Genomic DNA, 16880 nt, shown 5'->3' with positions numbered 1-16880 from the left:
CACTTATACGACGGCGTGAGGAAGCCAGCGTGAGCTGGACATGAACTCAAAGCGGCTGCATTGGTGAGAGGCTCCTGGGTCATTACACTACACTAGTGCGCTAACCAAATGAGCCACAGAGGCCACACCTGGCCAAAGATAAAATGCTGGTAAGGCCACACTAATTTTATTTTGTGTTTCACGGCTAAAAATTTAATCCAATTAAACTGAAAATCCACCTTTTCATTTTGTCTGATTTTGACAATTCCATGATTTTTCTGTTTTTCGAAGCTTTCCGATCACGTAAATATGTCTCAAAGGGGAATTATTGCTGGGAGAGTCCACCTTTCCAACAAATCAGACAAATTCTAAGTTATATTATTATTTGTATACCCTCCTTCGGAGACTAGGAAAAAGATTCATTCTGCCCGTAAAACAACAACGTCAATAGGTGTGGTCTTCTAGTAGGAAAAATACTTTGGACATGGTACATGTAGCTTTTCAGTGGGTATGCATATGCGGGGTAACCTTTTTATTCAGGTCTGAAGGACTTACCTGGCTTCACTGAAGGTGAGGTGTCTGAGGAGGACGGTGGAGCCGAAGGTGAGGGCATCCATATCCTCTGTCCCCACGGCATACACCTTCCCCGCCTTCACCAGGGCTGCACACTGGGCCTCTGCTTCGCAGGGAGCCTAAGGGACAATACCCACATAAAATGCTTACAGAGCAGCACACAATACCATCAATCACAGATAATATGATGGGATTCTAACCAACTTTTTATGGTATGCATGTTTGAATGTTTGTTTTGGGTTTTACATCATACGACAATGGGGAGTGATTGTGAGGTGTGTGTACATATACTGTCTCTTCTTGTGGCAGAGTGAGTCCATGTCCCCAAAGTGATGCTGCCTCTAAAATATCATGCTGAAGACACCAGAAATGACACCCCACATTATACTGACACCGGGCCAACCAGTTTTATCTCCTTGCTCCAACCTCTCTGTGCTGAACGCCCAGCGAAGCAGCAACAAATACCATTTTTAAAGTCTTTGGTCTGACCTGACTCACGTTTGATCCTGGGGTTTCTCAACCAAGAGGGAGACTCTTTGGCCATCAAATCTACCCCAACTGTTTTAATCTTCCTGCTGCACTAAAACTGTGAAAGGCTTACAAATATTTTTTGTGATTAACAGTAAATCACATATAACTTTAGGTGACTTTTCACCAAAGTGACATCTTTCTGTTCTGTAGTCATGACACTTAGTACAGTAAGACGATCAGTTGGTGAAAAATGCTTTTAAATTATAGGTGATTTTCCGTGGTTCTTTACCCTGTGCTTGAAATCATGACACTAAGCAGATTTTTTTCGCTTATTGGGATGAATTTCTCCACTGGCAATATTCACAACACCGTTGCAGTCATAATACTTGGTTTTTTCTGTCTGTCATAGTCAGTGAATTACATCATATGACCTAGTAAACTATGCGACACAAACAAAATGTCAGAATTCAACACAATTCCATATTGTTAGACTGGTCAGCTTGACCACTGAAATTCACTGCTGAGGACACACTATATGGACAGAGAGTTCATGCCACCAAAGTGATGTCGCGACTGAAGTATTATGCCGAACACACCCAACAGGACACCCCACCCAGCCATTTTATACTGACAGTACACCGACCAGTCCTGCTTAAAGAGGATCAACACTTTAATACATTATACGTAAGTGCTGACACTGGACACCGACCTCAGGGTACAGCAAAAAAAACTTACTTATTTGGCTGAAGTTGAAGGCCATACTCATATTGCTATTAGTTATGATAAGATTGCCCTGGGCAAAAACCACCCACCTATTGGCAAGTTTCTGACAAACTTTCCCTATATGTGACATCCAGATATGCGCACCATTTATTACTGGTGACAAACTGGTGGCAGTCAGACTAAGCAGAAGATCACATGAGCATTGTTAACTGCTTACTGTCACCAACATGACCAAGTTTCAATGAACCGTGCATGCGACAGAATCATTTTTGTATCTGTCAAACTGACACTGTAAATACCTAAAACTGACTCAAATCAACCATCTGATCCTGAGATGTGCTGCACAATGCAGCTAAATTGATTGTGACAACACGGGCAATGGCAACATATGTCTTTGACATGGGTCGACATGATATTTCACAATGAACTTAGTCTATAATTGCGCTGTGGACCAGAGTGGTGATTTGTTAGCCTCCTCAGGTTTCACTACAATCTGTTCACAAAATCTTTACTCATGCAGTCAAAAAACCCCAAGGATGAAACTGACCTCTACATATGGGATTCCCATCAACTTCAACAGCTGTCTACACTCTTCATTGTGTTGTTTCGTTACCTTGACGAGCCTACGGTTAAATTTGTCAATATTCTCTGTGTCACCTGAAAAGTACAAAACATGAGTTCGCATGAGAACAACAAAGACTATATGTACCAGGGCATAACATGTAAAAAAGCATGCAAGGTTCTCACCCTAAATTCAAAGGTCGCATTTGTGTTTAAGGAGTTTTTTTTCATCAAATGCAAATCAAAAATATTCTCTCTGAGAGCTTTTACAAGTACATATATGTGTGCAAATACAATTTTTTTAATGGTAAAAGGAGCATGCATATATATTCATTTTGAATGAAGTTAGTTTTTGTACAGCTTGATAAATAGTTTGGTCCCTTAACAGCTTGGTCGCCTGAATGTTTTCCTGAAGCAAAAATGGCCCTAGATGCTTGCATTGCCTTGACTACCTCGTCATATTACACACAATATTATTTATTTTGTTTGTTTTTTTTTCAACTGTACTCTATATAACACTTCAATGACACAAGGTCAGTCCAGTACACATGTATGGGTGGAGAGCACAGTTGACCTTGTCAAGTGCCCAACAGGACTTTGTGATGTACATGCATGTATATAAGCTTGGGGTTTTACATTGTACTAAACAATTTATCAGTCATAAGACAACGAGGACTAATTACTTATTACTTATGTGTACATATACTGTGGCAAGGTGAGTCCATGCCGTATTATGCCGAAGACACCAGATATGACACTAGATGGTCATTGGACCAACCAGTCCTCTTTCCTTGTTCCCACCTCTCAATGCTGAGCACCAAGAAATACCGTTTTTCGAAACCTTTGGTATGAAGCGGCCTGGGGTTGCTTCTAGGTCTCCCGAATTTGAGGTGGAGGCTCATTAAAGTCCAATGTAATCAGTGTCCATCAACAAAACTGTTTTACAATAAATCTGTAATTTTGTGCAAACCTTAGAAGAAAATTCATTTCGATTTGTGTTTTGCAACATCCACAACAATACTTCACTTCTACCGTGGCTGCCTGTATTAAGGTGGGAGGAACATGGCATAGCCCGGAGGGAAGCCCACGACCATGTGCAGGTTGCTGAAAAACCTTCCTCACTTGTGATCAGATAAGAAGCCCACCTGACATGCCTGAGCTGGATTCTGAATCATGGAGAACGCACTGGCAAGAACTCCTAGGACAAAGTGCTGCACTACCAGGCCACGGAGGACCCCTTTAGTGGAAATTTGTGTGTATCAAGTACTAAAAGAAAGAAAGACTGAAACAGCACTTCTGTTTTTTTCTGATGTCACTTTCAGGTTTATCATCATGACCTCAGTGACCTTGGAGTTGTTCAAGATTTCAGTACATAATTTAAAATTCTACTTGTCACAGTAATATACAGTGATCAAAGAGTATGGGAGCGCTGTATGGAGTATGTACAGCACTTATAAATGTGCCTTATGGTTCCGGACAGATTTCTTTCCACGTTACACTTCTTACTGCATTCAAACATTAAAGTTACACTTCAAATTTATTATACACATCACAATCAGGTTTGCAGGCTAAGTTCAAAACAGACTGAAAATGGCCAAACCTATTGATGAAAATAAAGGTCAACCCTGATCTGTAATTTGTCAAGGTGAAGACTATGTACCAAGCTTAATTTCAATATGATGAACCATTTGGAAAAAGACTGGAAAATTGCTTCATGACACGCTCTTATTTGTATAGCTGTAGTCCCACCAAGGACTGGTATAGGACTAATAATGACTTTGGGGAATGTGATAGTTTTACAAAAGAGTGTTCCTCTCACCATAATGCTGCCTGCCATCACATAAGTGAAACATTCTTGAATTTAGCGTAAAACAACAATCAAATAAATCAATAAAAACAGATTGATTACAGTCTATGAAATAAACAGTCTACGTTGAAAAATTACGGTCAGTTCAAAACAAGGGATCTCAAAACAGTAAAACATTACTGGTGCCTTCTTGTTAAGACATAAACCTTAAATACACCTCTTTGTAATGACAACAATAGTTATCGCTAATTATCTTTCAAACATTTCTTTGAATAACACAGAAAAGATGACGTTTACAAATCCAAACGCACAAATCATCTGGTTTGTGATATGTGGGAGTGGTTCAACTTGAACTCTCAAACATCCCAGGTAAATCAGACAGGTTCTGCCCACATACAGCATACTCATAACAGAAAACAGCCAAGCTGAGATGGGTGTGAGATCAAAAAATAGGGTAATTTCATTGACCTAAAACCAGGTGAAACAGAGTCATGTGTATCTAATTGGGTGTTTCGCAATAGCCAGGAATACAACAAACAAACATTTTTCTTTTGAATAACACGATGCATCAGCTGTCTCTTCCTTTAACACAAATCTCTTCCATTAACAAATATCTATTTAATCCAAGTTCTATTTTTGACTTTTTGAGTGTTTTGAGAATGGAGTCCTTCAGTCTGTTTTTCCAAAAATGCATTCAAACATACTTAACATCTAACGGATTGCTTCAATTAACAATAAAAATAATATATTAATGAATAAAATAGAGGCAGGTATTTATTCATCTCATCTAGCCCCTTAAATTACTCATTTGCTTCTTGGGCCATCCTTAAAATTTTATCAACGCTAATAAGAAAAATAGCTAGTTAAAACACAAGGATTTTAACCCAATTAACATCAAGAAAAAAAATAAAAAATTCACATGAAAACTTTGGAGTATGGCCACTGTTTTGATTTATTTATTTATTTATTTATTTATTTGATTGGAAACCCCCAACCATCCGCAGGTTGCTGCCAGACCTTCCTATGTAGGGCCGGAGAGGAAGCAAGCATGAGCTGGACTTGAACTCACAGCGACCGCATTGGTGAGAGGCTCCTGGGTCATTGCGCTGTGCTAGCGCGCTAACCGACTGAGCCACGGAGTTCCCGCCACTGTTTTGAGGGTCAGTCCAATTATGCCCAACAAACATATTTTTAATGAAGGCCTGACCAAATACTTGGCAAGCTCACTGTACAAGAGAAATATATATCTGGATGATTGAAATGCCTGCAATTAACTGTTTCACTTGACCCTTGTTTAATGCTTGAAGACTGCAATATCTGTTATCAAGTAGTTTTTCTATTTGCACAAATTTAGTCACAGCTACAGGAGTGGGATGCTGTCGGCAACAGAATTATCATCCTTAAGCAATCCAGTCACACTCTAGTAGATATGAAGAGCTTGCACCACTCTGTAGCAGCCTCTATATCATAAAGCAAACATCAATTCAGATAAATGTACTCCAGAGCAGGGTTCTCAGCAGTCACTAGAATTATACTTTCTGTTTAAACAAATTAACGTTGGTCTGTGAACCCTATCAAAGCTTTTAATGTTAATCAGAGGGTTGGCAAGAAATGTGGAAAAGGAGTTACATACAATCCTTTTGGAGGCCATTTTGTTTGAGCAGGGTGTCTAAAGTTAGTGATGAAAATGTGGAGCAACTAGAACCTATGAGTTTAAAAGGGGTTTGGTTATTGTGCAGTCCAATTACAGGATTATAAAGTATTAGCTGCATGAATGTAGGACAACTGATGTAATGATGCAATGATGTACCCAGCAGCACTGAGCCACACTGATTATAGCAGCATTAAACAGTAGATCGAACAGATCTGTGTATGTCAGCTGCAAACATTAGGTTTTAAACAATGCCATTGTTAGACTTTTGGGACCTACATTCATGGTGTGTGGGAAGATGAATGTGCTGTAACATAGTGGAGCAAATGAATTTTCTTCTTAATTCTGCGAGAGCAAACCTGTAATACTGAACCTAATTCCGTGAAATCGGAGCAGAGCAGTTTTTTTTTTTTTCCAACGACGTTTGTCTTTCAAAGGAAGAAATTCCCACATTTAGCCCCCCCCCCCCCCCCCCCCCACTGAGTCGGCCCGAACTTAGCCAGTCGGTCACATTACCTGGAACAAACATGTTTTTAATCATGGCCTGGACGAATCAATGGAAATGCAACCATTTTGTATCATACACCTTAAGAGTGTGAACAGACAATACTAAAATTTTATTGTGAAAAAAAAAACATAATTTGACCAGTATTTTATGAACTAAGTGCTGTGCTTCACAACAACAATGTTCTAGGCAGGTTTACAAACCCAAATAGAAGAAAATCTTACGGAGATGCCAAAACACACACTCTAAAACTGCAACTACTTTAATTAGTAAATCGGTGTGAGTTCAAGTCCAGCTCATGCTGGCTTCCTCTCTGGCCGTACATGGGAAGATCTGCCAGCAACCTGCAGATGGTCGTGGGTTTCCCCTGGGCTCTGCCCGGTTTCCACCCACCGTAATGCTGGCCGCCGTCGTATAAGTGAAATATTCTTGAGTATGGCGTAAAACACCAATCAAATAAATAAATAAATCAAAAAGTGGTCACCGTAAATCGGTGACAATTTTCACCACCTCAGAAATGCCCTCACAAAACTCTGTCCTCATCGCATACACATCCCCAAAATAACGCAGTTTCTCCAGTTCACTCGGCCACCATATGACATCACTGCCTCAACATAACCATATTAACTTCAAGCTAAAAAGACCACCTGAGACTTAACTAGATATTGTCATAACCACCATTAGACTTTCCACTATGTCTCAACACTTTTTGTCGTGAAAAGCTAAAAACACTTGTGCCACGGAACTGTGTTATCGATACCGTGCATGGCTTAAAGTTGTGTCCAATACTAACTTACTCATTTCGTACGATTCTGAGCGTACTATTGTTTCGAAATAGAATGACATTCTACTGGATATATCCAAATTTCAACACAACAAGAAATATGACCTTTATGTGTGTTTAAAACTTTTAAAAATTCGCTTATGGATGAATTTTTATGTCAAGTACATTATAAGCTATACCAGCTTGTTTTGTGGGTATATGGCCTGATATTTCTTCTTGAAGATCAATATTTCTACTTGCGCAAAGAAATCTATCACAATGAACAGCATATCTGTCAATTTTTCTTGAATTAATACAGGTATTTCAGCCATTGCTTGCTATGCTTTCACGGACGCTTCGTCGCTGTGCAACACAGCACACATGATGAGAAGAAGAAAACTAGTCCCCATGGGGGCCTTCATTGATCTCGGAGAAAAATATCTGCTCTTGTAGTTTAACTGCTAGTCATTTTCGGTTTAATTTGCAAGGATGTGCAATCTAATTGTCTCAAAAAAAAGATCAGTCTAAGATAAAAATGTACCTACTGCCTATGTATCTATATCTCTAATTTACTTAGGTGCCATGCTTTTTACAAAAGTGACGTCGAACGCGAAGCTTTTGCATTACGTCACCTGATCTCTGAGATGACTACTTTTGCCTTATGTAAACCAACTGCACGTGATGGAGAACGTACCGAACTGTTGAGCAGTGCGCTGTTTACAGGCATTTGTATTATTATCATCTCCGCACGTGATAATAAGCTGAACCATGGCAAATTAAATATATTTATACACTTTCCACTTGATTCTGCATAAGAGAATTCAGAGACGATATAACAATAGTTACCATACTTAGTCCATTACACTGCAATGAAATATTTTTTCTCATTTGCCAGAGAGCAGTGACCTGCTTTGCCATCAACTTCTGCACAAACGCTACTGCTTGCCTGGGCATACGTATGCGATTACCTCTGCAAACTCTCTTTTCACGCTCTCTTTCATGGACGCCGCCATGATGAATAACTTAATGTTCATTCGATAATACATGAGTAAATAGTTTTTTCTCTTGGATGATTTTGATTATTTCAGGAACAGGTAGCTGCTTGATTTTTATACCATTGGTACAGATTTAGACTTAACGAATCTGAAAATAATCAGTAAACATCTGATAATGCTCTATGAACCATTATCCCCAAATTTTGGCGGAAAATCACTGCGCTGATGGCGTCCATACACAAGCCTTGTCTCGGTACCGTAGGATCACGTAGAAAGGTGCCTGATCTCAAATCAAAAAAAGATGTTCCACTTGTTGTTGGCTGCTAAATCATTAAAATTCTTTTGAAAATGAAGGCAAGAAAAGTTGTTGACATGTACATTGTCAAACAGCATTGCTGTGTGTCTGCACATGCCTTCCTGACAGGTGTGAAGAAAAAATATCCTTGCCTGTTCAGTAAATGTAGTAGCTTATCCAAGATGGATAGATCAATCACAGGCCTAGAACTCTCTCTGAATTGTGAAAATATTTTGTATCACCACTGCTTGTAATGTAATCTAACATTTAATAACTTTCCTCAACGTGACACAAAGACATCACTAGCTGGTTAGCATGCCCCACACACTGGACTTCAGAGCACTGAGGTCAAGTGTCTTAATGGAGTTTACACTGACTAGGCATTGTAATGGGAATGTTTGTCAGATACTTCATTCTGGAATTTCCCAAGGGTATTTTTTTTCAGGCTTCCTAACTGAAAGTTGGAAGCCTAGTGTTCTTGCTCGCAATATTAAAATTTGTGTTTTCGACCAGTATTTTTCCTCTATTTCCTAAAAAAAAAAAAAAATGCAGCTCGCAGCTGTTTAAAATTTAGCAGCACAATTCTTGCAGATGTTATATTTGATGGATTTGAAGTTTGTTCTTCTAGGTCACTTAGTTCGGTGGCAATACTGGATTTCAAGCAAAACCTTTCAACGTCAATATTTAAATGGACAGATCCTTGAGATTTCATTTGCAAGTAGAGCAATACTAGTTACATAAAGATTCTGATTTAAAGAGGAACTAAAATTTGTTTGAAAGTTTTGATTTGTTTATTTATTCATTTGATTGGTGTTTTACGCCGTACTCAAGAATATTTGACTTATACGACGGGCGACCGTTTTTGATTAGAGTTTTTTGAGATATAGTCAAACAAATAATTTGAGGGTCCCGGTGTTCTCAATGCCCAGCATATCCAAAACTATGAGAACTAGAAATCTGCAATTTGCACCAAATTTAAGCCTAAGATATGCCCTGTCAGTGGCATCTTAACACATTTATCTGCTACCATTAAGTTTTCTCACTAGAAGTGCTCAAATTGCATCACTCTTTTCCAGAAAGAGAAATATAAGCCACTTCATTCAACCTAGACTCACTGCAAACAGGACAATTACAAGCTCTTAAATTGCCTAATTAACTGTCCACGATTGTCCAAAAGCACAAGGCGAAATTGAATAGTGTTGACCATTGTCCAAAAGCACAAGGTGAAATGGTGTTGACGATTGTCCAAAAGCACAAGGTGAAATAGTGTTGATGATTGTCCAAAAGCACAAGGTGAAATAGTGTTGACGATTGTCCAAAAGCACAAGGTGAAATAGTGTTGACGATTGTCCAAAAGCACAAGGTGAAATAGAATAGTGTTTACGACAGTCCAAACGCACAAGGTGAAAGAGAATAGTGTTGACGATTGTCCAAAAACACAAGGTGAAATAGTGTTGACGATTGTCCAAAAGCACAAGGTGAAATAGAAAAGTGTCCACGATTGTCCAAAAGCACAAGGTGAAATAGAATAGTGTTGACTATTGTCCAAAAGCACAAGGTGAAATAGAATAGTGTTGACGATTGTCCAAAAACACAAGGTGAGATACTTCATTCTGGAATTTCCCAAGGGTATTTTTTTTCAGGCTTCCTAACTGAAAGTTGGAAGCCTAGTGTTCTTGCTCGCAATATTAAAATTTGTGTTTTCGACCAGTATTTTTCCTCTATTTCCTAAAAAAAAAAAAAAATGCAGCTCGCAGCTGTTTAAAATTTAGCAGCACAATTCTTGCAGATGTTATATTTGATGGATTTGAAGTTTGTTCTTCTAGGTCACTTAGTTCGGTGGCAATACTGGATTTCAAGCAAAACCTTTCAACGTCAATATTTAAATGGACAGATCCTTGAGATTTCATTTGCAAGTAGAGCAATACTAGTTACATAAAGATTCTGATTTAAAGAGGAACTAAAATTTGTTTGAAAGTTTTGATTTGTTTATTTATTCATTTGATTGGTGTTTTACGCCGTACTCAAGAATATTTGACTTATACGACGGGCGACCAGCATTATGGTGGGTGGAAACCGGGCACAGCCCAGGGGAAACCCACGACCATCCGCAGGTTGCTGGCAGACCTTCCCACATACGGCCGGAGAGGAAGCCAGCATGAGCTGGACTTGAACTCACAGCGACCGCATTGGTGAGAGACTCCTGGGTCATTATGCTGCGCTATGAAAATTTTGAAGCTCGTCCATATCATTGAATGACATCTAAAGAAAATCTATATCACTATCATCTATCATCTGTAAGACTTTTGATATCACTGTAGTCCAGTGTATTCCGGACGAATGGTTCCGAATCTGCATTTTTTTGTCTATGATTAGAGTTTTTTGAGATATAGTCAAACAAATAATTTGAGGGTCCCGGTGTTCTCAATGCCCAGCATATCCAAAACTATGAGAACTAGAAATCTGCAATTTGCACCAAATTTAAGCCTAAGATATGCCCTGTCAGTGGCATCTTAACACATTTATCTGCTACCATTAAGTTTTCTCACTAGAAGTGCTCAAATTGCATCACTCTTTTCCAGAAAGAGAAATATAAGCCACTTCATTCAACCTAGACTCACTGCAAACAGGACAATTACAAGCTCTTAAATTGCCTAATTAACTGTCCACGATTGTCCAAAAGCACAAGGCAAAATTGAATAGTGTTGACCATTGTCCAAAAGCACAAGGTGAAATGGTGTTGACGATTGTCCAAAAGCACAAGGTGAAATAGTGTTGATGATTGTCCAAAAGCACAAGGTGAAATAGTGTTGACGATTGTCCAAAAGCACAAGGTGAAATAGTGTTGACGATTGTCCAAAAGCACAAGGTGAAATAGAATAGTGTTTACGACAGTCCAAACGCACAAGGTGAAAGAGAATAGTGTTGACGATTGTCCAAAAACACAAGGTGAAATAGTGTTGACGATTGTCCAAAAGCACAAGGTGAAATAGAAAAGTGTCCACGATTGTCCAAAAGCACAAGGTGAAATAGAATAGTGTTGACTATTGTCCAAAAGCACAAGGTGAAATAGAATAGTGTTGACGATTGTCCAAAAACACAAGGTGAAATAGAATAATGTTGACTATTGTCCAAAAGCACAAGGTGAAATAGAATAGTGTTTATGATTGTCCAAAAGCACAAGGTGAAATAGAATAGTCTTTACGATTGTCCAAAAGCACAAGGTGAAATAGAATAGTGTTGAGTACTTTTTTATGGGGGGGGGGAGGGGCTAATAATATAAATGTACATGGTAACTTCAAAACAATGTTTCAAGTGAAGTAGCATTTGTCTTTATTTTTCTTCAAGATTGTCTCACTTATTCTATGACTAGGTTTATTGATAGTGGAAACTGGCAATCTATGGCAAACCTGAATTTAAGCCCCTAACTTGTTTAGTCAGCGACAGAGCACCTCAGGGAGGAATAACGGTTCAGCTGATGGAGCCGACAAAGACACAAAATCATCCTTGAGAGAGATATAAAACAGCAATGGAATACATATACACGTGAAAGTGGCAGAACCAGCACTGTCTCACTAACACGGAAACCAATACACATCACTACGAAGTTCCTATCAGACAATGAACAAGAACAAATTGGAAGGAGTTTGAACACATTTGCAAATTTTTTTCAGTGACAACAGGGATCCTAGAAGTCATCTGGACAAGCCAGAATTTCGTCCACCGATTAAATAAACTCAATATGAACCATTTTTATTTCATATTTAGTTGTTTTCAGAAGCTTTCTTTCAATACATTAGAAAAACTCAATGTAAGCATAGAATAACAGTGCCTGGCAATCAGCGCTGGCAGTAGTAGTCTCCCTTGAAACACAAATTATACATTTATGTTGACATAATCAAGGAATATTCCATAGTATGTTTTCAAACAAATCTGTTATTCGCCCAAACCAAGAAACATTTTTCACACAAACATCATTTGCATGTTGCATTAGAATGAACAAAAATATACTTCACCAGTTTTATGATTACTAAAAACTAAAATTAAGACAAAAAACGTCTTTTCAGTCGAGAATGGAATATTTGAATCCTTTAACATATGTTGACAGAAATAAATAGTTAAAGTGCCGAACAACCCAATCTGCACAACCCAACCTGCACACTCTCCAAACTTTTTTAGTGTTGTGCCCAACACCGCGGTATTGACCCTGTGACTGCAAGTTTTTTTTTCACCCCCAAAATGTCAACCACAGATGTGCATTCACCATGCACAAAAAGAATAGTTGTATGTGTTAAATGAAGACATTGTAACATTTGTAAGTAGGACTCAAAAGGTGAGATATAATATGGATACCACAGAATAAGATAACAATTGTCCAGAAGACCACAAAGCCGTCAGCGAATGTAATTCATTGGACTTTTGCCGATGACAAGTGTTCACACGTACTTTCGGAAGGCTCTGTTCCCATGTACATAATTTACTATGGATAACTTCTTGGCTGTGAACCTGATCTTACCCAAGTTTAAAAGTTCACAGGTGATTTCTTGGCCTTTTTCTTCTATGCCAAGGAATAAGATATAAACTGTTTACAAGACTGCAAAGCAAGAAGGCGAATGTAATTCACCAGACTTTCGCCAACGTGCGAGTGTAAGTTTTGGCATGTATTTTCAATGCGACAACTTGCTTATCAGAAGGCTCTGATACAACCGAGGAATTTACTATGGACATCGTTAATTACATGTTATCAAAAGACATCAAAATGATGGGGTATACCACCCTCTCCCTCTCTCCCCACCCCACTACCACCACCCTCGGCCTCAAACGCACTCAAAATTTATTTCTTGGTGGAAACCCTACATAGGTTTACCCAGGGTGTGGGTCGTGGTGTTTTTGAGATGACATATTCTGACAAAATTAACATGGGAGAGATAGGGATCCTAGGAGAAAAATGGAAATGAGACGGCCTGATTTCAAATTCTGGTTAAATCTACTCATCAGCATAGTCCACATTTTTAAGCTCCTATCCTATCACTTATTTGACCAAATTTTTTATATTACTTCTTTATACAAGGCAGGGATTCATAAAAGTCCATATTTTTACAACCGGAAACTCAAAATTGGGTCTTTTTTTCTGTCTAGATTGAGTTTATTTATATTTCAAACACCAACTATAACCTGGTATTGAGCTTAATTCTGCTTGAAGGACGAGTAATTTTGCGAGCAAAAAAAAGTATATATGCCGTATATACCATTAAATATATATGAGAGAGAGAAAGTTTAATTTAATCTGAGGTACAATTCTGATCACGATTTTATTTTTGATACTTTCACATATACTTTTACAAGTATATTATCCTGATCAAAAATATACATTGTTTAATACAACAGTATAAATCACAGTGATGCATGTTCAGTTGTTGGTTGTCAAATTAAAGGAAAGAAAAGAACTAACAAACGTTATATCAAATGTAAACATGTGCAAAATACAGAGATAACGCTTATCCTGCACAGAGGTGTATAATGAAACAGTTATAAACAATGCATGTTCAGTTGTTATAAATATTATAAGAACTAAAGGCCTACAAACACAAAAGACATGGCTTATTCTTATCAGAGGTAAATACGGTTAATCATTATTCGCTACTATTTAATTTTGCGGATTTACTTCAAAAGATGGTTCGTGGGAATTAATTTTCGTATAATTAATTAAAACAGTTTAATTTCCTGAGTTATAATATGGCTGAAATTACTCAAACACATCAAACAGGAATTATCAAACAGTGCCTATAATCCTCTTTTGTTTTCTGCGATGTCGCTTATCCTTGTAATCTAGATCAAAGATTAAAACCAATGGTGGGACGAGTTATCATTATGTAAGAAGATTATGTGAGACTGTGAGCAGCATTCAAAAGCCTAAGAGGTGTGACTTGTTTTCTTACCAGCGGCCTTTGTGAGTACTTTTAATCAAGTGGCAAAGTGACATATTGACTTCTGAGCAGTTCAATGTAGTTCACCGTTATCGGAGCAAGTCATTCATGCAGTCAAGCAACACGGTTAGTTTTGGATTGTTTTCAGTTTTAATCATCCTCTGCAGCAGGCCAGAAACCACTCACATTGCATCGTTGTGTGGTTGTATACGGTTCATAATTTACTAGAAGCTTGCTCACTGGTCCACACGAAACACACAGCCAATGGGACAGAGTGTATCAAAGTGACACTCACTGAACCACAGGGGACACACAGCCAATGGGATAGGGTGTATCAAAGCGACACTCACTGAACCACAGGAAACACACAGCCAATGGGATAGAGTGTATCAAAGTGACACTCACTGGTCCACAGGAGACACACAGCCAATGGGATAGAGTGTATCAAAGTGACACTCACTGAACCACAGGAGATACACAGCCAATGGGATAGAGTGTATCAAAGCGACACTCACTGAACCACAGCAGATACACAGCCAATGGGATAGAGTGTATCAAAGCGACACTCACTGAACCACAGCAGATACACAGCCAATGGGATAGAGTGTATCAAAGTGACACTCACTGAACCACAGGAGATACACAGCCAATGGGATAGAGTGTATCAAAGCGACACTCACTGAACCACAGGAGACACACAGCCAATGGGATAGAGTGTATCAAAGTGACACTCACTGGTCCACAGGAGACACACAGCCAATGGGATAGAGTGTATCAAAGTGACACTCACTGAACCACAGGAGATACACAGCCAATGGGATAGAGTGTATCAAAGCGACACTCACTGAACCACAGGAGATACACAGCCAATGGGATAGAGTGTATCAAAGCGACACTCACTGAACCACAGCAGACACACAGCCAATGGGACAGAGTGTATCAAAGCGACACTCACTGAACCACAGGAGATACACAGCCAATGGGACAGAGTGTATCAAAGCGACACTCACTGAACCACAGGAGATACACAGCCAATGGGATAGAGTGTATCAAAGTGACACTCACTGAACCACAGCAGATACACAGCCAATGGGATAGAGTGTATCAAAGCGACATTCATTAGTCCACAGGAGACCCACAGCCAATGGGATAGAGTGTATCAAAGTGACACTCACTGGTCCACAGGAGACACACAGCCAATGGGATAGAGTGTATCAAAGCGACATTCATTAGTCCACAGGAGACAAACAGCCAATGGGATAGGGTGTATCAAAGCGACACTCACTGAACCACAGGAGACACACAGCCAATGGGATAGAGTGTATCAAAGTGACACTCACTGAACCACAGGAGACACACAGCCAATGGGATAGAGTGTATCAAAGCGACATTCATCGGATGCCACATGTGTTGTATCTACTTTTCTTTCATTTTCCTGGCATACCCAAGATTTAGCAAACTAAATACGAATGGACTCCCACCTTGTTTTATACCCACTAAACCTTATCTCCCATAGACTGAATATACTTAAAAGCCTAGTTTGAATTCAATTACAGCCAATTCACGCATGAACACTTCAGCTTGTCATGGATGGAGCCATTCGTGACTGACCACTCATCGCTATACGCATATATTTTTGAATGCCATTTAGTTTTTATTCAAAATTAGAGTATTTGTACCAGAAATACACAGAATTAAGTCCCCCCCCCCCCCAACAGCTTTTAACTGAATTTTACCACCGAATACCGTGGTCTAAACTCTATGTGTATGAATCCGTGCAAAGGCAATTCACTTAATAGATCATTGGCTTTTTTACGGGATGACATGTTGTTTATTAAAAACAGCCTTACTCACCAGCTTCCTCGGCCTTCTCCAAGCCTTTCTGAGCCTCAGCTCGTCGCTCTTGTCTCTTGGCAAGCTACATGGACAGAAAACAAATATTAAACACACTAACTGTACATAGAACAGCATAACAATTTGAAGACAATAATATTTAGCCCCAAATCATAAACATAAACCTATAATTACAGTCGACCTTGAGGTTTTAAACTCAGTAGCTCTACTTGCGCACATGCAAAAACATTTTACCGAGGGAACGGACATGGACTGATGTACTATGTATGCGTACTCAAAAGAAATAAATACTTTAAATCCATTAGATTAAGAAAGCATAATCAGACACTGTAAATTCATAATTCAAACAAACTACTGCAACACAGAAACTCAAGAGCTATTCTACATAGACTTACCTCCCCTGATTTCATCTCTGGCGGTTTCCCATCAAACACATAGACCGGCTTGATGCCATTCTCCACCATACGAATGGTGCGATAAAACATTCCCATCAGATGACTTTGGCAAAGAGAAATTCAAATAAAATTCAACTCAAAATTCAAAAATGTACATTTCACGAAGATGTATATTTAACACAAAAAAGGATGTATATTTCACACATGAAAATGATGTTTGTTTAGTGATGAACTGTATCTTTCAAGCAAGATTAACGATGACTTAATTTCTGAAAAAATCCAACCTTTGGCAAAAAATATGCATAATATAGAGGGGTAATTAACAGGTATAAAAATACTCACAACATGAAATTTTTTTAAACCATTCCAGGGATACTTTTC

The 16880-nt window shown here is 38.8% G+C and overlaps 1 protein-coding gene across 1 annotated transcript in view; it reads right to left on the bottom strand.

The window, feature by feature from the left end:
* The window catches only part of LOC135465680 (flap endonuclease 1-like), a 37062-nt gene that overhangs the window by 17319 nt on the left and 2863 nt on the right, over window positions 1–16880 (bottom strand). Inside the window, exons 3-6 of the mRNA XM_064742986.1 lie at window positions 16500–16602; window positions 16105–16168; window positions 2294–2403; window positions 535–671 (exon numbers count right to left, since the gene is read on the bottom strand). Of these exons, the coding sequence (XP_064599056.1) occupies window positions 535–671; window positions 2294–2403; window positions 16105–16168; window positions 16500–16602 (414 nt within the window). The remainder of the gene's footprint in view (window positions 1–534; window positions 672–2293; window positions 2404–16104; window positions 16169–16499; window positions 16603–16880) is intronic.

This window comes from Liolophura sinensis, chromosome 5 (genome assembly GCF_032854445.1).
Source record: "Liolophura sinensis isolate JHLJ2023 chromosome 5, CUHK_Ljap_v2, whole genome shotgun sequence".
In the NCBI taxonomy this organism is placed as follows: domain Eukaryota; kingdom Metazoa; phylum Mollusca; class Polyplacophora; order Chitonida; family Chitonidae; genus Liolophura; species Liolophura sinensis.
The sequence above is the reverse complement of the archived record's forward strand: the minus strand, read 5'-3'. Positions and strand labels throughout refer to the sequence as shown.